The 21117-nt window shown below is 46.8% G+C and overlaps 2 protein-coding genes across 3 annotated transcripts in view; both read right to left on the reverse strand.

Moving 5' to 3' along the window:
* The window catches only part of LOC126931138 (RNA polymerase II subunit A C-terminal domain phosphatase SSU72-like), a 223881-nt gene that overhangs the window by 41252 nt on the left and 161512 nt on the right, over window positions 1-21117 (reverse strand). The gene's annotated exons all lie outside the window — the stretch shown is intronic.
* Window positions 5219-21117, reverse strand: part of ZNF697 (zinc finger protein 697) — a 29084-nt gene continuing 13185 nt past the window's right edge. For both annotated transcript variants that reach the window (XM_050748607.1, XM_050748603.1), the window contains exons 2-3: window positions 11661-11923; window positions 5219-9939 (exon numbers count right to left, since the gene is read on the reverse strand). In XM_050748607.1, the coding sequence (XP_050604564.1) occupies window positions 8531-9939; window positions 11661-11886 (1635 nt within the window). In that variant the 5' untranslated portion in view covers window positions 11887-11923 and the 3' untranslated portion in view covers window positions 5219-8530. The remainder of the gene's footprint in view (window positions 9940-11660; window positions 11924-21117) is intronic.

Raw genomic sequence — 21117 nt, forward strand, 5'->3', positions numbered from 1 at the left:
AAATAATTCAAAGATGAATTTTCAAGGTGTTGATGAAACTGAAGAAGCTGGATCATCATGATGAGAGCTGGGAAAGAGGAAAGCCACACAGTGGGTGTGGTGCTGAGAATGAACTCATTTGTGTGATATGAAAAGTGAGTGGGGTTGTGAGAGGCCCATGAGCAGGGAAAGGGAAAGGCTGATGAAGGCGAAGCCCAGCTGCCAAAGTTATAAAGGGACTGGGAATTAGATCCAAAACCTGAAATTGTGCAATGCCTAGAGCATTTTTATACTACAAAAAAAGGAAAATCTGCTTTTGAAAATTGAATTCAGAAGAGAATCTCCCACTCTTAGTTGACTCAAGTGAGGACCACGCAACCTCTCTATCTACATGTGCTTCTTAAGACATCGGGGGACTCTGGTGGAAATTGGAGGGGAGTTCTTTTCCTTTATCTTGGCCCAGGATCCAACCCAATGGTAATGAGCAGGGAATGGAGTCAGCGATCTGAGGCATGAAAGAGGTTCATTATGAAGTGGAGAGGGAAGGCTGGATGAAAAGAAAGTGGCTTGGCCACTCTGTCCCCAAAGGCAGGGAGCACTGGGGTCAGTTGCAGACTCCAAAACAGTCAGTAATCTGTTCTGGAAACATGAAGCTCCCTATTGAACAGTGCAATCTTTCCTCAAGAAACGGAAGAACCAGCACTAATGAAGTCAGCCCTTCTTCCAAAACAGGTACTGGCGACAGAGGGGTGGATGTGAGATGGGCTCTGGGCCTATTGTCATCTTAGCATGAACCCTGGCCACTGAAGTAGGAATACCCTTCTCATGAGCCCGGCCCTAACTCCCTCCCGCACCAGCTGGAGTCTGTCAAATCCCTGGTGTAGCTCTGAGCAGAACAGCTCTCTAGGCACACGGCTAGTGAGGTCACCCAGGACCTGTGCTTGGCTTAAGGCGCTGCCATGGGACCCTACATTTCATTTTGCACTGATCCCTGTAAAATATGCAGTGAATACTGATGATGAGAACTTCTTTCAACAGGAGGCAAAATACCTATTGCTGACCTATCGTGGGTAAATGAAAAAAGCTCCCTGGTTCCTACAGGGCAGATCAACATCTTTGTGGAGTTCAGATTTTCGAGCAAAGAAAGCTTCATCAGGCATGGCGGGGCACACCTGTATTCCCAGCTACTGGGAGGCTAAAGGGGAAGATCACTTGAATCCAGGAATTCAATGCCGGACAAGACTTCATCTGTAAATTTTTTATTAAATTGAAGTTAAAGAAGGATCTAGGGACCTTTATTCCAGCTTTAACTGTGGACTCCTTTCCTTCTTTCATTTTACCAATGAGGAAAGTGAGGCCTGGGAAGTGAGATGACTTTCCCAATGTTCACCTAGGCCACTGCCTGTAATGGTGACCTAGGATTTGCTACCTTTCAGATGAAAAGCGGGGGTGAAGGCATAGAACTAGGAGGTTGCCCTACCAACATATTTATAAAGGGCGGGGAGGACCTGGGATGAGACACATTTAGAAAGAGGGCAGAGGGCAGGTTTAACCAGAAATCAGCTGTCTAATCCATTTGTCTGGTCCACACAGCCCAGCCTCCCACCTGCACGTCAGCTTGTGGACGTGGGTGCTGCATACATTAAGACAGGCAGAGGCTTCGCGGCATAGAAATAAAAGTAGCTGGGGGTGAGAGGAACTAAGCAAAGGGGTCAGGAGGGCAAAAAACAAGCAAGTATTCTTTTGTTTTAGAAGCAGAGTATTTTTGCAAATAAGAGTGAAGAGTGAAAATCCTGCGTTCTCATTTCAGTTTTGCCATCGAAGTGAAGTAAATCTTTTTACCTTCTCGCATCTGTTTCCTTTCCTGCAAAATGAAGGTTATGGCTCGTTTCTAAGGTCTGTTGCCAGTGACACTGGGCTGTAAACGTGTAAGATGATTTGCATCCTCTGGCACCTGCCCACTTCTGCAGCTAACCTTCATGATAACACGAGCCTCCATGTGCTTATTTGTTTGTGTGAAGCCAAAGTTATTTGAGAAAGTGGTTTCCCAGCCATCCCCTGGCTCTAGTGGCACCTGGCACCTCACTGGGAAAGGGGCATCATACCTCTCACAGGGTGGTAAAGGATCAAGAGGTGGGGCCAAGGAGGAACCAATTCCCTCCCTCCCTGATATCTGATGACCGCTGAACTGCAGAACTTAATGCTGACTTAAATATGGCCTTTTATTTTGACATTAAGCTATGGATGTTTCCAAGAAGGTTTTAAAATTCTTTGACAATCACTAGAAATTAAAATGGGCAGGGCCAATAAAGACAGTGCCTACTGAAGAGGAAACAGAAACCCAGAAAGTCATGCTTTGCTCAACACCACTGCCAGTTCATGCCAAAGCTCTGCCCTGCATACTCCACTCACAGCACACCCTCAAAGGAGATGCAGAACTAGTTACTTCTTTCTTCGTGTTCTCAGGAAAGGGAGGCCATGCCTTGTCACTCCCTCATCACCCTGCCCCAGGAGCTGGAAATCCCAGAGGACACAGTCCATATGCACCGCAACTGCCTCTCTTCCTTCTGGGGTCCCAGGAGCTATGATACAAGAGTTTGGGACGCCCCTCAGCAGCCCCTTCTCTGCAGCACTGAGCATGAACACCTTGTAACCACCTTGCTTCCTAACATTCACACAAGCCCCTGAATCTTACAAGAGCCTTCGTGTTTGCCATTTTGTTTGATTTTCCCACACCTTATACCTGCATCTTTCCACTGCACAGATGAGAGCAAGATCAAGAATACCTATAGGGCTTGGTCTAGGCTGCAGCAGCACTGAACAGTGGCTGTGCGAGTCCAGGGAATCTCAGGCTGTGAAGTCATGTCTGTGATTTCTACCAAATCTACTAACTTCAACACAGAAATCAGCAGAGCTACTTCAGCTGAAACCTTGAAGTGACCCTTGTTTCAGACAATCGCTAATGCTACTCTTGACAAGAGAAATGTCTAGCCAGATCCTTTTCCAGCCCCTTGACAAAGTGAGCTAGCTTTTCCAAGGTCACACACTGTCCTTTCCCTCACCCAACAAAGCCAGCTAAAGTGGACATTGCCTGATTTGCAGCAGTAGTGGGGACTCTGACTTAGAGTTCCAGAGTCCTTGGCAGAGAATCTGCTTAACGCTGAGCCTTTGTTGAATGTACCATCTTGCCCTAGCATAACATGTGAAGTCTTGACATGAAATTCCCCCCGTCCACCTCCCACCCCCTGCAGCCCCAGAGGCCAAATCCTTAAAGTCATACTTATAGTTGGCAAAATAATTCACCCCAAGCAGGTTAGGCAGGCAGGAAACAAAATCAGCCTTCACCTTCACCCTTAAATGGTGTTAGAATGTGTAAGCATCTGTACCTCTCTCATGCCTGTCTCCCTAGCACTGAGCACTATGCCCGGCACTTGCCCACTCAGCTGAGGGGTGAAATTCCCAGGGTCTCTGCTCTTAATGAGACACAGCCCTGGGGCCTGTGGAAGGCCAGTCATACACAGATGGTATCAGAACACCCAGGCAGGGCTGGGCGCGGTGGCTCACGCCTGTAATCCCGGCACTTTGGGAGGCCAAGGCGGGTGGATCACAAGGTCAGGAGATTGAGACCATCCTGGCTAACACGGTGATACCCCATCTCTACTAAAAATACAAAAAATTAGCCAGGCGTGCTGGCAGGGTCCTGTAGTCCCAGCTACTCGGGAGGCTGAGACAGGAGAATGGCGTGAACCTGGGGGGCGAAGCCTGCAGTGAGCCGAGATCATGCCACTGCACTCCAGCCTGGGCGACAGAGGGAGACTCCATCTCAAAAAAAACAAAACAAAACAAGAACACCCAGGTAGAACCACTCCCTACCTCAGCCCTTGATGCTTTCAGAAAAGCATCTCAGTGGAGTGTCTTCAGTGAATAAAAGAATGCATGGAACTGCTTCCAGTGAATCCCTGGTCTCCAGGAATTGGTGTCTGGCAATTCCTTTACTCAGGTTGGAAATCCTTCAAATATATGTGTGGGAATGCCAACTAGAACACTGCACGTACACTGACACCTTTTTCAACTTTCTTAAAATCATGGGGCAACGTGGTATATGGAACACCTTGCCGCCCACCTCACTGGCTTCCAAAGCTGAGCATTCCTGACTGCTGAAATGAGGCAGGGCACCAGCTGGATGCAGAGAGCATTGTGAACAGTGGCCTGGATCTCAAGGGAGCAGCTGGAAATTGAAACCCATTGGAATGTGCTTTGGGTTAGCAGAGATGACCTTGAAACCACAGTCTAGCAGCAGAAATCTGCACTCTACGGGGTACTTGCGGCTGTGATAGGGAGAGAGGAGCAAGCACTAGGCAATTCGTGCTGGAGACTGGCCAGCTGTGCTCCTCCCCTCCCACATGGGCAGAGAGGACGGAAATTATGTGAATGCCAAGGGCAGCTGAGCAAAGGAGTCATGCCTGGGGTTTTGCTTTATTAAGTGAGCTGAGTTGCTGGAATGAAGATCTCAGAGAAGCGGAAGAAGGCTGACTGAGTGGCGAAGACGGTGAAGGCCAGCAGCAGCCTTCCACACCTATTCCATTGTCATCGGATGGACAGCCAAGACAGGCACTTTTCCTGGCTCTTACTTATTATAGTCATGATTTGGAGCAGCTGTGTGAAAGGTGGCCCACCAGGAGCAAACAAAGTATGTTGCACCTTGCATTGCCCTTTGCCTCCATACCTCCCAGCAGAGGAGAAGATTTGAGCCTTACGTATTATTATACTTACTGTAATCCCCAAGAAAGAATGGGGGGTCTCTAATTGGTCCTACAGAGTTCTCAACCCTGTTTGCCCATTAAAATCGCCTGGGGAGTTTCTATAAAACTACAGGAACTTAGGCCTCACTCCAATTAATCGCTCTCGTCATTTAAAAGGCAAACAATCCAAAAAGCTCTCCAAGGTTAAGAAAATCTGTAGCTTAAACTAATCAAACCTCAAGAATTCCAGGTTGACCAGGTACAGTATTTCTAATTGGAATGTGGGCAGAGGCCCACTCACAGCAAATTCAGGGTGAAGTAGCACAGATACTATGCAAATGTGCCTGGGTATGGGTATGACTGTATTCTAACGCAACTTTAGGTACAAAAATATGCAGGGCAGATTTGGTAGTTTGTCAACCCTTGTTCTACAGGAACATAGCTTCCATAGGTAGAGCTGAGTGGCATTTAATGTGTGTCAAAGAAGAATGACATGGTAAAAGACTGATATGGATTTAATGACAAATATTCCATATTGGTTGCTGAACGCCAGAATGCTGTCCAAGGAACCATCATTAAATAAAACAACCTGAAAATAAGGCAATTCTCACATATACAAGCACACTCACACAAAACCTGTTACTTTTAGGATCATTAAATTATTCACTATTTTAACAAACAGCTGTAAAATAACATTACAGTGAAGAAAAATGTGCACAAACTTCAGAAACACAGTTTAGATTGTCTATGAACACAGTTCCTTAATTTGTATTTTTTCACATATGTACAGTCTCTTGATTGTAAAGAGACCACATGGCTCAAGGGGTTAACTTCTCATTTTCTCCTTCCAACTCGGAGCTCAAGATTTAATCAAAACCATTTAGCCTATTTAAACTGCTCCAGGTTTTGCTTAGTAAAGAGCAGCAGCAGAAGACTGCTCTTCACCAAATTCTCCAGGAAACAAATAATACACTTGCTTCCACCATCATTAACGAGTTGGTGGAAAAAGTCCTCAGATGAACGTTTTCAAGGGTGAACCGCAGTTAACAGGGTTTGCCAAAGAAACATTATTCTAAAACTAGATAGAAGAAACAACCTCCTGAATGCATTTGACCTCACTTAATGCAGATAAGTTCCCTGAAGAACTGTAAGAAAAAATGGAATCACATTTTAAACGCACCAATAGAGTCCGGCGTTGGTAGTTGGATTGTTTTCTTCTGCTAAGAATTTGCTCATAGAAGGGATATCAAAGTAGCAGCTGACTCTCTTATCCATGGTAATAGAAATAACGAGAGAGGTAAACGAAGTCCAAAGATTCCCACTGCCACTAAACTATTTTACATTAGCTTCACTCTCCACTCCCTGTTGAACCCATTCTCTAAAGTTGCTGATATGTAGTATATTTGATGCAGACAAGACCAGGCATAGCAATGGCAGCAAAAACAAAAAACAAAAAACAAAAAACAATAAAACGGATAATCAATCCATGAATAATCAAAAGGTGGATGAGATTTCATAGGCACAGACTTGAGAGAACTTAAAACAGCTGGAAGAGGTAGATATACATGGAAAGAAACTCACAAAGCAGTAAGATTACCTAAAAATTGGCTATATTATTTTCAGGTGGGTCTAATATGCTTCCTATTCAGATTAAAATCATAATTCAAAACGGACACTTGCTTTGCTTGTATTACTCCTGACTAAAAGAAAACGAGAATTAATGTCATTCAAAACTGTCTATAGTTTGAAAACCTATTTGCATTTGTGAATAACAATAAATTGATTCAGAGGGCAAGATCAACAGGCATTATACAAGCCCAGAATTATCAGGATTTTTAAGTGTTTTTATAACCACAAAAACATGCTTTCCTACAGTCCCCAAAGAGGTTCTTTACTAGAATACAACTGATCAAGTATAAATTACTAGCATCCACAGAAACTTTGCTAAAACTGTAAAAACAATCTCGTAGCTTTTTCCCCCTTCAACTGTGTCCAATATTTTGTGAAGATGCTTCCATGAAATGTGTAGGGTAACAATCACTAGTGAAGAAAACAATACCGCTTTCCACAACTCTAACTTCTAAAGGCTAACCTAGGGCAGGGATCTTCAGCATAAATAACTGAAATCTACACAAGAGTCATCTAACTACAGCCCCCTACTAGAAATGGAACATGGCTAGGATACCCCAATTAGGTGACAAAGACCAGCTTTGTCAATAAGGACATGTTTGGCCCTTCTAGGCTAGCCTTAAGTTTTTCATCAAGCATAAGAATTTTCAGTGTCCTTATTTTATTATATAAATCATGACAGGCAAGTCTTCCTAGCAGCTGAGCTGGAGAATGCAAAAGGTCAGGCTACAATTATTCACACTGTCCTCAGCCTCTCTTCAGGACAGCCTGCACGCTCCTGTTCCCAGGCCTTCCCTAAGACAGGGGTCATAATACTGATCTAACTCACAATGATGTGAGAAACAACTAACAATTATTAAAAAGCATAAAGCACTTTGCAAATATGAAAGTGCTATTTTGGCATCTATATAACAACCAGAAAACATTCATTGTTTGTGCTATTTGGCAATTTTGCATTTACACCTCTCCCTGACTGGGCTCTCCTGGGTAAAGCCTTGAGATTTCTACTGTGCCTCCACATGCAGGAAAAAGACACTCTTACTTAGACTAGATCCCTCATATGCACGGAGGTGGGGGTTAGTGGAGGTCACTAACAAATGCTAAGTGAAGGCAAATGAGACCAAGGAGTTTTGCATCCCAACAATGTCAACACTTTCCTGGATTTCTCACATAAAGGCCAGCAAAACTGCGAGCTAGCTGACTTTTTAGCAGGTCACTGGGCAACTGTTGATGGTCTAAAGTTCACTTGAAACATCTACATCAGGGTGAGGTGCAAAAAGGAAAGTCACGCATAGCTGTGATTGTTCCTTTTCCCTGCACTTAAAAGACCACAGTTGAGACCTGAAAGAAATACTGGATGTGGCACACACCTGGGATGGGGCGAGGGCGGGGGAGGGGGGTCATCCAGGTAAACCACCTTGACCCAGCACGAAGCTAGATTATTTTCAAGGAAGTAGCAAAGAACCCGGAACAGAATCAGGATTTCCCACATCTGAGAACCAGTTATTAATGAATTTGTAAACCCCAGACATTGCCCCTTGAAATGAGAGTGCGGCGTTTTTCAGCCCACTTTCCCTTGGATGCCTCAAAATAGCAGCTAACTGTGGCTCAGAGAAAGGAAAAGTACATTAAATATCCTTTCCTATGTGACAAGGTTCCCCTACTTTTTGTGAGACAACAGGTGATGTGCAGAGACCGGGCAAACTCTGGCTTACCGCTTGGTGGAACCAAGATAGAATCACTTATACTTGGTTTTATTTTGCCCCATAGCCCTCATTTACACCCTCTCCCTGCAGACTCCTACAGGCCATCGCGGCATACCCTAGTCTATTGCCCGCCATCCTGTTCCCACCCCAGCCCACGAACTGCCCTTCCTCAAAGTCCTCAAAGCGCCTGGTCCTCCAAGCTCTTCACCCCCTACAGCATGTATTTAAGGAAGTCATCATCCCAAGCGCATCTCCTGAACATTTCTTCCATGGAGAGGAGGCAAGTATAGCACCGGGAAAGAACAACTCTTACTCAACCCTCCTCCCACTTCAGGAAACCCCGAACACCAAAGGCTCCCCAGTCACTCTCAGATTGTCCCTCCCGCCCCTTCCCCATTTCCTTCCCCTGGGTCAGTCCCAGAACATCTACCCCCTAGAGGCTCCCCAGAGGGCAGCCTCCCTCGGACCCAGCCCCTAGCACAGGTGTAGCTTCTGGTGCTGCGCGAGGTGCGTTTTGTAGCGGAAGCCTTTGCCGCACCCCGCGCACTTGTGCGGCTTGTTGCCCGTGTGGATGCGGCGGTGGCGGATCAGGTGGGAGCTCTGGATAAAGCTCTTGCCGCACTCGATGCACGTGTAAGGCTTCTCGCCCGTGTGCGTGCGCTGGTGCTGCGTGAGCGTGGAGAAGTCGCTGAAGCGCTTCTCGCACTGGCCGCAGCGGAAGGGCTTCTCGCCGGTGTGCACACGCAGGTGGTTCACCAGGTGCGAGTTACGCCCGAAGCCCTTCCCGCACTCGCGGCACACGTAGGGTCGCTCACCCGAGTGCGTGCGCTTGTGCGTGAAGAGGTGCGAGCTGACGCTGAAGGTCTCGCCGCACTCGGAGCACATGTAGGGCTTCTCGCCCGTGTGCACGCGCTGGTGCTTCACCAAGTCCGAGCGCCAGCTGAAGCGCTTGCCGCACTCGCCACAGCCGTGCGGCTTCTCGCCCGTGTGGATGCGCTGGTGGTTGGCCAGGTGCGAACGGCGCACGAAGCCCTTGCCGCACTCCCCGCAGGCGAAGGGCCGCAGCGCCGCCGCCCCCGCGCCGCTGGCAGCCGCGTGCGCGCGCCGGTGGCTCAGCAGATGCGAGCTGAGGCTGAAGGCCTCGCCGCACTCTGGGCACGGGTAGGGCTTCTCGCCCGTGTGCAGGCGCCGGTGCTTGAGCAGGTCGGCGCGCCAGCTGAAGCTCTTGCCGCAGTCGGCGCACAGGTTGGGCCGCTCGCCCGTGTGCAGGCGCAGGTGGTTGGTCAGGTAGGTGTTGCGGCTGAAGCCCTTGCCGCACTCCCCGCAGCGGAAGGGCTTTTCGCGCGGTGGCCGGGCCAGCGGGGGCCCGGCCCCGAAGCCCCCCGCCACACCCACCCCCATCATGCCCACCATCGCGTCGCACTCGCCCGCCAGGCCGAAGGGCTCCAGGCTGGCGGCGGCAGCGGCCTCCGCCAGGCGGTGAATGCGCTGGTGCTGCAGGAAGGCGGCGCCGGGACTGAAGCTCTCCCCGCAGTCGGGGCAGATGGTGGGCGCGTCCATGATGCTGGCCACCAGGCTATCCAGCTCCCCGAGGTCCATGGCCATGGGGTGGTGGAGCCGGTGGAAGCGGCGGTGGGCGGGCTTGTCACCTCGGTGCCGACTCCCCAGGGAGAGGTGTCGCCTCCAGGGAAGTACGGGAGGGGCCGGCTGCTCCTCTTCCTCCTCCAGCCGGTTCTCCCCAGCACTCTCGTCCTCCTCCCGGAGGCTCCGGGATATGCTGTCAGACTCAGACAGTCCTGGGAACATCGCCATGTCAGCTACACCAGATTGGGCATCCTCTTCCCCATGGACAGGAACGCCTTCTTCCTCATTCAGCTGCCCCCCTGCAACAGAAAAAGGTGGCAGTGGGCGATTACGATATTTGGCATTCAAAAGGTAAGCCCAGAGGAAACCTCAGTAATAAAACTGTGATCCCCTTCCCCAGGCACTTAGGATCCCTGCCCCTTCAAGGCCCCCTGAGAGTGTAGCCTCTCGCAACTGGATCCTGCAGGGAAAGGCCTAAAGGAAAGTGCACTCATTGACTCCTCTGCCCACCAGTTCTTCAGGCAGCTGCCTCAGGCCCAGGCCCCACTAGCTGGACCCGAGGCACTGCCTAGCAGAGCCGTCTGAAGGCCTGACTGCCTGTGTTCAGGATAGTCAAGTCTGTGCCAGGTGGGACACTCCCTAAGAGCTCAGGAGAAAAGGTTTACTCCAAGAGCTACCAGTGCCTTTTAAGATTCTAGTCTCAAAAGACAAGAACAGTCTGCCAACCTGAGAAAGACCACCTGGCCTAACCAGGCCCTGGACTAATTTTTTCTTTTTTTTTTTTTTATTTTTCTTTCTTTTTGAGACGGAGTCTTGCTCTGTCGTCCAGGCTGGAGTGCAGTGGGGCGATCTCGGCTCACTGCAACCTCTGCCTCCTGGGTTCAAGCGATTCTCCTGCCTCAGCCTCCTGAGTAGCTGGGATTACAGGCTCATGACACCACACTTGGCTAGTGTGTTGGTCAGGCTGGTCTCAATCTCCTGACCTCGTTTTCCACCCACCTCGGCCTCCAAAGCGCTGGGATTACAGGCGTGAGCCACCGCGCCCGGCTCCCTGGACTAATTTTTAAAGTACATTTGGTCAGTCTGAAACAGCTTATGGTGGAACAAAAAACTGAACTCACCTTCAGGACTTTACTGTGGGTCGGGGAGGAGGATAGTAGTAGGGAATAGAGAAAGAGATGACAGAACCTAGAGCTGGTGAGCCCAGGTTAGAGGCTGGTCCAGGACACACACCTGTTGGTCTCTGGCTGCGTATCCCCAAGCAGAGGGAAGATGCTGAGATGTGAAAGGCCTCACATGCGCCCTCCTTCACATGCTTGTGTGCACTGTGGAGGAGGGCAGCAGGGAGTCTGGGACTGTGTCACAGGGGAAGGAATGTAACCTCGCAGTCCTAGCCATAAAGTATTTTAGCTCATTTCTGTCCCCAGAGCATGCACTGAGCAGTAATGAATGCCCAAAGACGGAAACAAGGAGGTGGGTGGAGGCCCAGCATTCTCTCTTTCAGGTCAGTGAGAGTAAGGCATTTAGCAGAGGCCATGGGCACTTTGGGAATTAGCCACATGAACCTAGGCAGGTCACTCACCACTGAGTTGACTTATCGCAAAGGGAGATGAGAACATAACTGTAAACATCTGGATACTTCCTATTTGCACAGTACTGTGCTTAGTAACTCTATATACAGCAACTCATTTAACTCCCCAAAACCCTGTGAGGTAGATTCTAATACTACCTGGGTAATTCTACTGTGGTGTTGTTCCAGGGGTTAATTTAGAGCCGCATTCTCTACACTGTAAAGTACTGTGCCACTGAGTGAGCCTCTTCACAGCTCACCTCAGACTGGGCTGAAGAAAAGGATCTCTTCAGGCTAACACAAGAAAGGCAAGTCAGTACAGAATCCCGCTGAATGGTCCTCTCTAGGGAACTCCCTTACAGAGAATGCTGTCCCTGGTTAGGATTCTAGAGGAGCTAGAAGTAAGTGTAAATGGGGCAAGTTGCATGGAAATCCCAGCTTTCTCCTCACCTGTGCAGGTGTCGGGCACTGCTTCCCTGTGCCTTGAGTCCTGTGGGTTGGAGCCCATCTCTGGCTCCAGATGGCCTTCTCTCTTGTTTGTGTCCTGTGGATTAGAGCCCATTTCTCTTTCTTCTGGGTCCCCTTCCCTGTCCTCAGAGTCCTCAAAATCGGAACCCATCCCTTTGTCTTCTGAGTCCTGGTGTGCACAGACACCCTGATTATCTTCTTGTTTCATCCAGGAAGAAAAGGGCAAGGGAGGTGACCAGGAATCCCTGCTCCAGAAAAACACAAAGAAAGGTCATGTCAGTCTGGTCTCATCCCCTCACCACGTCTAGCCTTAATTTCCAAGTCGAATAAAATGTATAGAGTTCCAAGCCCCAGATGGCAAACCTCCACTTCACTCCACATTTTAAAGTAAACAAGTGAGTGCAAAGGAGGGTGGACTGGGTGGCAGGAGAACAGTGACAACCTCACTATGAGGCTGGATGCCAACTCTCACTGGACCAAATCTTGATCTTCTGGGTATGATATGGATGTCTATTAGTGTGGTTTTATAGTTTAACAGTGAAGTAGCTGTTCCCATTTTTACAGGTGAGAAAACTCAAAACTCAAAAAGAAGAGGCCACTAGCCCAAGGCTACATAACTTATAAGCACTAGAGTGGGGATTAAGCAATTGTGCTGCCTCAAAGTTCCATGCTTTTCATACTCTTATTAAGCTTGTTCTCCAGCCCACAGCAACCTTGCAAGTATTTTGGTTATCATGCAAGAATTTTGGCTAATTTAAGGAGCCAGAGAAAAAGTACATCAAGACACAAGATAACAGAAGCATCAAGTATAGTAACTTCTTGTCTAAGACCATGTTATCAATAGCACCACCAACCTGGCTTTGTAGTAAGGATCTGCTTTGGAGGGAGGAGTGAGCCAAGATGATTCAAGTAGGCCTGGTGGGGCCAGGAAGAAGAGGTACAGGGGACGCTCTATATTAGAAGCCATCTCTATCATCCTAATTACATATTTTACAGCATCCGAATTGCAGAGAACCCTTAACAGGAACATACACCAGAGATAACTGGTAACCCCTCTACAGAAAAGGCCAACATGTGAATCATAGGGAGAAAATGACATCAGATTCCTAAGCCTTTTGTAGATGTCAGGATAACATTTCAAATTTAAAGGGCCCCCTGCCAAGACTGAGCAGTTGAGCCAAAAATAATTTATTTCTGCCATCCATCACTCCTACAGCTTAGCTCCAGGCAGCCAAACAGTTTCTAGGTCGACGATCTTGGACTATAACTTTGAAGAGACTAGCTCTCTGCCTCAGCAGTCCCCAAACAGCAAGAACATGGCTGAGCAAGATGCCCCTTTCTTGGCTGGGAGCTCTTCCTGCCTCTGCGGAGGCCTTCTCTGAGGTGGCCCTGGTTCTACAGAGCCTTGGGAATGGTAAGCTGGAGTTCCAGGCAGCGGAAGTTGGAAATTCCAGCTGGGTCAGCCTCACTGTAGAGAGCCCAAAGCAAGTCAATTAACCTCTCATTGTTCCAGTGTCCTCATGAGTGGAAGAAGGGTAATGCTACTTAACCTTTCTCACAGGGAGGGTGTTAGAAGGAAACTAATGAAAAAGCACTTTGGAAAATATTGCAGAGAGTAACTGATGCTTTGAGTTTTACAAGCATGTAATACACACATTTTTCCTCTTAAGTCCTGATGCCATTCCAGCACACCCCAAAGACGTGCCACCCGCTCTGTAATTTTGGCAGATGCATCACCACATTAGACTCTTTCTGAGAGATGATGATATACTCCCTAAATTAGAGGGAACATCGAGCCCTTTCCTTTAATGTCTTAGGATATGACTGTGTCTGAGGTTGGTCAGTCAACAGGTCCTGAAATGCAGTTGAATTCCTTTAGAATGTATACTGTTTAAAATGCCAAGTTTCCAACATTTGGAGATTTCTTGTCTAAGACAGTAGGAGAAAAATCTCATTAAAGCTGTAAACCTTTTAAGAGGTATACTCCATGACTACTGACCCCAAATCACTTCTGCCCATCACTCTTGCCTCTTTGGAGCTCAGACGCAATGGACAAGTACATCCCTTGAGTCTGCATATATAATACGCCTGCAAGTGGATAGGCAAGAGTAGGGTCATCAAACATGACCTATTGATTTGCTAGTAGTGAAAAACTGCAGGCGTTGGCAAGGCGGGGGTCAGGGGACGGGGGAAGTTAAGAGGGGACCAATCAATGGTTTCTACCAATCTGAGACCAGCAGGAGGGTTCTGTGTCAATAAAGTCAAATAAGCATGTCATCAGAAACTCACAAAACTAAAACGGCAATGTACAGTGCCCAGCATGGCACAAAAGGGACTGCAGCACTCCATCCTGAGGGACAGGATTTAGGAGTCCAATCTGGGAAACAGGGAGCAGAGCTTCACTTCTAAGCCCTTTTAGGGACAGGCTTCTTAGGGGGCACCTCAGACATAGCAAGAATGGAACAACAGAACGTTCTGATTTGTGATTTACTGGGAACCGAGATATCAGATATTAAATGTGGAAACATGGTTTGTCTAGATTTAAAGGCAGGGAAAGGGGAGAGCCAGAGTGAGTTCCCCACTTACGGCTGACATATGAAAAGTTCACAGTGCTGCCTCAGAATTAAGGCAGGTTCTGAGCTCCCAAGGGAGTACTTCCTGATCCTTATTTTCATTTAGACTAGGGGAGGGAGGATTAGGTGTGCTCTGAAAAGAGCTTGAAGTTCCTGTCACCCAGATACCATTCATGGGACAACAACTAAAATTTGTTTAAAAATGCATTATGTTAGTGCAAATCTGGAAATCTGCATGCCCAGTAACACGGATTCAGTTCCATTCACACTAGCACATCATGGGTTTTAGGCAGTTGTCAGGTAATGGAGAAGGTTATTTAGAGGTTAGGAAAGGTGATCACGATATAATTATATGAAAAGCAGCTGGTTTGAAAAATATTTCATTTTGGCTTATATGCATACTAACATGTATACTTACACGTGTATACACAGATCAGACAGGAAGATCAGAAGTTTAGTAAAATATTAAACATCTCGGTCACTTTGGGGGCTTTGCAGCTATTAACTCATTTAATGTTAACCTAATGAAGTAGGATATTTCCAACTTCACAGATAGGAAACGGGCACAGAAGTGACTAGTCTGAAGTCATACACATTATAAACTGCAGAGCAGGGATACATACTCTTGCAAGTCTAGCTCCCGTACACACGTTCTTAACCAGAAGCTGGTATATAGTTTGAGAAGACTTGTCCTCTTTGTATATCTGTATTTTCTACATAAACAGGTATTTTTTAATCAGAAAAATAACCAACTTTGTTTTTAACATGATAGAAGATGTTAAAACTACAATTACTCTAGAAGTAATAAAAAGGAAGACAAGGGCAGGAGTTGTCATAACCTCAGTCTAGAAAACTTCATATTCAAAAACACTAGACACCATGGTATAAAGTGTCAGATATTCAGGCATATTTTGTTCCAGCTCCTTTCCCATTCACTCTCAAAAACTAGCAACATGTTTTCCTAGGCAAGGCTGGAGCTGGATGGCAGCAGGGCAGTGTGATCATTTTATGACCAGATTGACCTGGGTTTGAATCCTCTGCTCTTTGCCAGCCACTTTACCTTGTACAAGTTTCTCAGCCTTACTGAATCTCAGATTCTGCATCCATAAGAACAAGGATGCTGCCTCCTACCTTGCAGGGTTGTTTCTCAAGCCACAGAAATTAATGTTTATAAAAGCTGCTGGCATGTTAGAGACACAATAAATGGTAGTTATAACTATGATGAAACTTCAACCAACTTCTTAAGAAAATTATACACACCCCCATTCTAAACTGGGGGTCACCTATTCACAGCTACATTCATGGAGAATGGCCTTTGGCAAGTACAAACAGCTTCCCCCAGCCTTGCTGCTAAAGGTTCTATTAATGAACAACTCACAACGTGGATTCAAGAACCAGGGAGGGTCTAGTTGCTTAAGGGAGCTAGGTAGAGGGAGAAAGGTTTAATTCCAAATTCAGTTAGTTTTCAGCTGCTGATTGCCCATCCTGTAAACAGAGTATAGGCCTAAAGCTAAATAGGGTGTGGGTGCCTGGTTCAGTAAACTCTGACTTACACCATCTCTAAGGGAGCTCTCCTTCCCCCAATAAGAAGAAATAGAAGTTTAAGGGGGAAAAGCAATAGCCTGGTGGGCATACAAAACTTAATTCTACATCTAGTTGTAATCACTGAGGGAGACAATTCTGGTTTTTGGCCAACACAACCACTGTGCTGTGTGACTTGAAGCATTTGCCCCCTTCGGGCTTCTGTTCCATGAGAAGGTTGGGTTTGAATGTTCCTGAGTCCTCTTCAGGCTTGTCATATGACACACAGGTGAGTTGATCCAGGAAGGCATCATTGTCAGTTTCATTAGACGTTTCCAGCTCCAGCTTGTTAATCCACACAGCCAACTCTTAATCCCCAAACATTCCACCACCACCATCACAAAACCTTTTTCTTGGATGCAGATCACTTCAGGGTGGGACTGGGCAACTTCAAGACTGCTCGAATCCTGGTTTCTAGAACTTGTGATATTTTCATGTCCCTTTCCCCTACCTCCATTTCAAAAAAGTAAGGCCTATCACCAGGAAAATGCTCAAGAGCCTTCTAGACAAACTCAACCCCACTTGAAAGAAAAATCAGATCACTTTGAAGACACTGCTACAGAGCAGAGGTGAATGTGATAAAGTATCTCTAAAAAGAGAAAAAGACTCCAGCGTGGGCAATAGAGCAAGGTCCCTTCTCTACAAAAACTTTTTACAAAATAGCTGGGTGTGGTGGCACATGTCTTTAGTCCCAGCTACTTGGGAAGCTGCGGCAGGAGGATCACTTGAGCCCAGGAGTTCCAGGCTGCAGTGAGCCAAGACTGCCTCCAGCTTCCCCCGCACTCCAGCCTGAGAAACAGAGCAAGACCCCATCTCAAAAAAAAAAAAAAAAAAAAAAAAAAAAAAAGGAGGGAGGGAATGAGGTGGGAAGATGGGGGAGGGTAACTGAAGCCAGTAGCAGAGCCAGAATTAGAATTTAAACCAAGTTCATTGGCACATTCTCCAAATCCCCCACTTTGGGGCTACTTGTAAAATCTATCCCTATTGAACAAGAGCCCCACCACTTTGTGGATTTAACCTAACTTCCTATGAAGAGGTTAGGGCAGAGGAGTGTACACATCTCCCCCGCCTTCCTGGATTTTACATAGAAACCAAGGCCAGAAATAGTACCAGGTCTGTCCCAGCCTTTAAAAGATAAAGCAGAGGCCCAGCTCCCGCCTCGCTGGGGCAGCCTTCTGCGCGGACCCCACGCGGTCACGCGGCCCCTGGCCTGGATGGCGCTGCGGACGCGGTGTCGCCTTGGAGCAGACCTAAGCACCTTCCAATGCACTGCAGTGGGTTCATTTCCTTTGACTCCAGTAACTGAGAGGTAAATCAGGGTGACCCATTTGACGTGTAAAGAACACCGAGGCCACAGAAGCTGAACCCCAGGCGGCGTCTCTCTCAGAGGCAGCGGGTGTTCCCCTCCGCTGGCTCCTAGAAGGGACAAATAGCCAGCGAGTTAGGACTGGAAGAGGAAGGCCAGTCCCCAGCGAAGCAGCGCGGGCCGCACCTGGCAGCCCCGACCAGCAGGGACGGCCAGTTCCAGAGCAGATCACTCCCCGCCCCCGCTTGGGCCCCGCCAGCCCCCAGGGCAGAGGGCGGAAGAGTCATGTGCCGCAGCGGCCGCTGCCAGGTGGCGGGGAGCCAGGCCGGCAGGGCTGTCATGTCAGTGGAAGGAAGCGGCCCGGCGGGCGGCGGGCCAGGAGCTGCTCCCACTCGGGCCTCCAGACTGCACCTCGTTTCCTGTCTCCCACTCATTTCAAGGGTTCCTTCCCTACCTCCTCAGAGGGACGCAGAGCCGGCCAGTAGCAGCTGGAGGCTTCCTCCCTCCTCTTCCCACGCCCCCGTGCCCACCACTATTTCCCAAGGGAGAGCTTCCCTAGCAGAATCCAGGCGGGGACACCCGATTGGGTAGAGTGCTGGAAAAACAATTTCAGCCTGCGGTTCAAAAGGCTGAACTCATGACCACAACTGGGGTCTAACCAGAGATTCCAGGGGGTTAATCATTCGTCCATCTTCAGCACCAACTGGGTGAAAAGCCAGCTAGCCTCTCAGGGGATATGATCATCAGGGTCCTGCCTCCTCACTGGGAAGTTTATGGTCAAAAGGAACCCAAAGGGCAAAGAAAGCCACCTCGCCATATTTGCAGGGGATGCCTCTACTGAGCAAGGGGTAAGCATCTTACACAGAATGTGTCCACAACCAAATGTGGCAGGCGAACTTCCCCTCAGCTGGCTTTGTCAAGCACAAACCCAGACTGCCCAACCCAAAATGCCAGCCACCCACGTGGCAGACTGCTGCATGAGGGTGAACATTAATTCCAGACAGGGACAGCCAAAAGATTACTGCACCTAAGTGTTGCCCACTCTCCAGACAAGAGGAGCTAAAATAATATGGTTTCTGCCTTGTGGTTACTGCTTTTTTCCCTGGAGAAGGAAGCCCAAGTTGGAAAAAGAAGGCTCAAAACCAAGGCAACAGAGAAATCAACCTGCATCCCCACGGGTCAGCACCAGTCTGAGGCTCCTTCCGATCTCTGTGATCAGGAATAGCACAAATGCCCTTGGGGTCAGGCATTTCCTGTCCATGGGTTGGGTTAGGGCCCCTCAGTTTGGCTTGAGGGCCTCAGCTTATCATAAATGCCAATCCTCCACCACCACCCTATTCCTCCTGCACAAAATAAGAATTAGTACAGTGCAGACACAGATCCTAAGAGCCCTCAGAGTTAGACTCTCTGCCCTCAGCTGAGAAGTCACAAAAGCTAAAGGTTTTCCTGTTGGCATTTACTGTCCATGTTTTACATTTAACTGATTAGAATCTTCTGCGACATAAATCAGGGTGATCCATTTTCCTGTATATTTTCCTTAGATACAGGAAATCCTTCTGTTCATGGTTTTTTATTCCCTGTGCTCCACCACCACTACTGTTTTACACCCTCAGCTGTTTTATTTCGTAAGAGAAACTTTGGGCAGCCCTCAGACTTATTATCTCTAGACACTTTCTCAGCAGCTGGCTCAAATGTTCCATGTTTGCATTTCAGCAAATCACAGACCTTGGAAATCCCTTCATTCAACCTTCTTTTACAGAGATGAAACTAAGGCTAAAAAGGGAAAGTGGCTGAAAGTCAGGTTTTACTAGAAGAGTTGTGGCCAGACTCTCAATGTTGCTGATGGTGTCTCCAATGATCTTTGCATCTCTTTAATATAAAACACATCTTCAAAAAAGAGCCAGATAAATCGAGGACATATACTTGCCTTTTTTTTTTTTTTTTTTTTTTGCACACTGATTAATCAGGGTCCTCCTGAGAAAGAGAACCAACAGGATGTGTGTGTGCATGTGTGTGTGTGTGTGTGTGTGTGTGTGTATATATATATATAGAGAGAGAGAGAGAGAGAGAGATTGATTTATCATAAAGAACTGGCTCATGCCATTACGCGGTCTGGCAAGTCCAAAATCTGTAGGGTGGGCTGACAGGCTGGAAACCCAGGAGAGAAGCAGAAAATTCCTCTGAAGACCAGTCTGTTTGTTCTATTCAGGCTTTCAACTGATGGGATGAGGCCCACCCACATTATGGTGGGGAATCGACTCAAAGTCCACTGATTTATATGTTATCCTCATCTAAAAAACATCCTCACAAAAACACCCGAAATAATGTTTGACCACAAATCTTGGCATTCCGTGGCCCAACCAAACTGACACATAAAACCGTCATACATACTGTAGCTTAAAAGTGTAGTCTGCCGTAATTGCATCATATTTCAAAATTTACCCATATAAACATTTTTCATGAAAACCATTATTACATACAGATAGTCGAATAGAGTCTCAGGGTATATGTGCTATAGAGGACAGCAGGAAAAAATCAAGATTAATCTTAAAGATCTGCACAGCCACATGTATGTATTGTCTGGATTGGGGTCCTAGTTGTGTAACACTCCTACAGCAGAAAGACATGCAATTTAATCATGCATTTCACTGAAGGACAAAAGAGAAAACAGGCTAAGACTGCACCAGGGGTTTATGTGAGATATGGGAGTTGTTAACAAACAGCCTTGTTCTGGGAAAGTTGATGCTGGAATCCCATATTAATGTTGCCAGATGGGGCCAGGTGACCTCAGGAAGTCTTTTCCAACCCAGATGATTTTGCGATCATATTTCCACTGTAATGAATAGCCCTCAAGAGAATGCTTATCATAGCAAATAAGGAGAGAGGGGTGTTGGGGCCAAAGGACTTGAGGCATACATTCAATCACCCCAGCTTCCCACTGTAGATTCAACAACAACAAAAAAAAATGCTCTTCCAATTCTTTGCCCAAAATAACTGTTTGGTGTTGTTGATGAAGAATGGCTGGCGTGTTCCAGCCCAGCGCATTTCAGCAGTGGGTAAGTGACACCTCTCCTTATAATCTGCCAAGATATCTTCCAAAAAGAAAAAACAGGAATAAAAACGTAAAGAAGTCACCTGATGCCTGAATTTTCCTGCCTACCTGTTAACCTCCACAGCTAGTTTTCGGCATGAAGTAAAACTTTGCATACACTTAAAAACATGTTTTAAATAATTACATACTTGTTACTCTTATTTCCTTAAAAATTACAGATTATCAGCAAAAACCAGATCATAGGAATGTAACACACATGATCCACTTTCTTCAATAACAATGCAACAGTGACAAAAATGGCAAAGAAAGGGGAAAGTAGAGAGAACTGTAGGTCAAAAAACATAAACAAATCAACCAACCCCAATATACTGACCTTATTTGAATGCCAACTCAAACTTACAAATTACAGAAACAAATTATAAGATAACTGAGGAACTGTGAATATTAATTAGATATTTGATATCAAGAAACTTCATTTTGTCAGGTGTTGGTACTGAGATTAAGTGTACAAAGAGTTCTTATATATTTAAGAGATATATAATGAAATATTTACAAGTGAAATGTTATGTCTAGAATTTGCTTCACCATAATTCCTGGGCAAAGGGGAATGGGCTGGGGTACAGATTAAGCAATATTGGTCATATATTGACCACCGTTGAAGCTGGGTGGTGGTATATGTAGGCTTATTACACTAATCTATCTACTTTTATATATTTACTAGAAAACTTACTAATAAAAAGTTTTAAAATGAATAATTATATTTGTTCTGAAATTTTGGGTTATTTATGTTCATTTAAGTTATGGCCAGAACATAATAAAATATCAGTGATTTCCATAAAAGGAGTAGCCTGCTTTTATAAATCATGCCAAAACAAGAGTGGTTACGAGGCTTAATACTGAATAGAGCTCATGGGAACTGGGAGAAGG

The sequence above is a fragment of the Macaca thibetana genome, chromosome 1, assembly GCF_024542745.1.
Source record: "Macaca thibetana thibetana isolate TM-01 chromosome 1, ASM2454274v1, whole genome shotgun sequence".
Taxonomy (NCBI): domain Eukaryota; kingdom Metazoa; phylum Chordata; class Mammalia; order Primates; family Cercopithecidae; genus Macaca; species Macaca thibetana.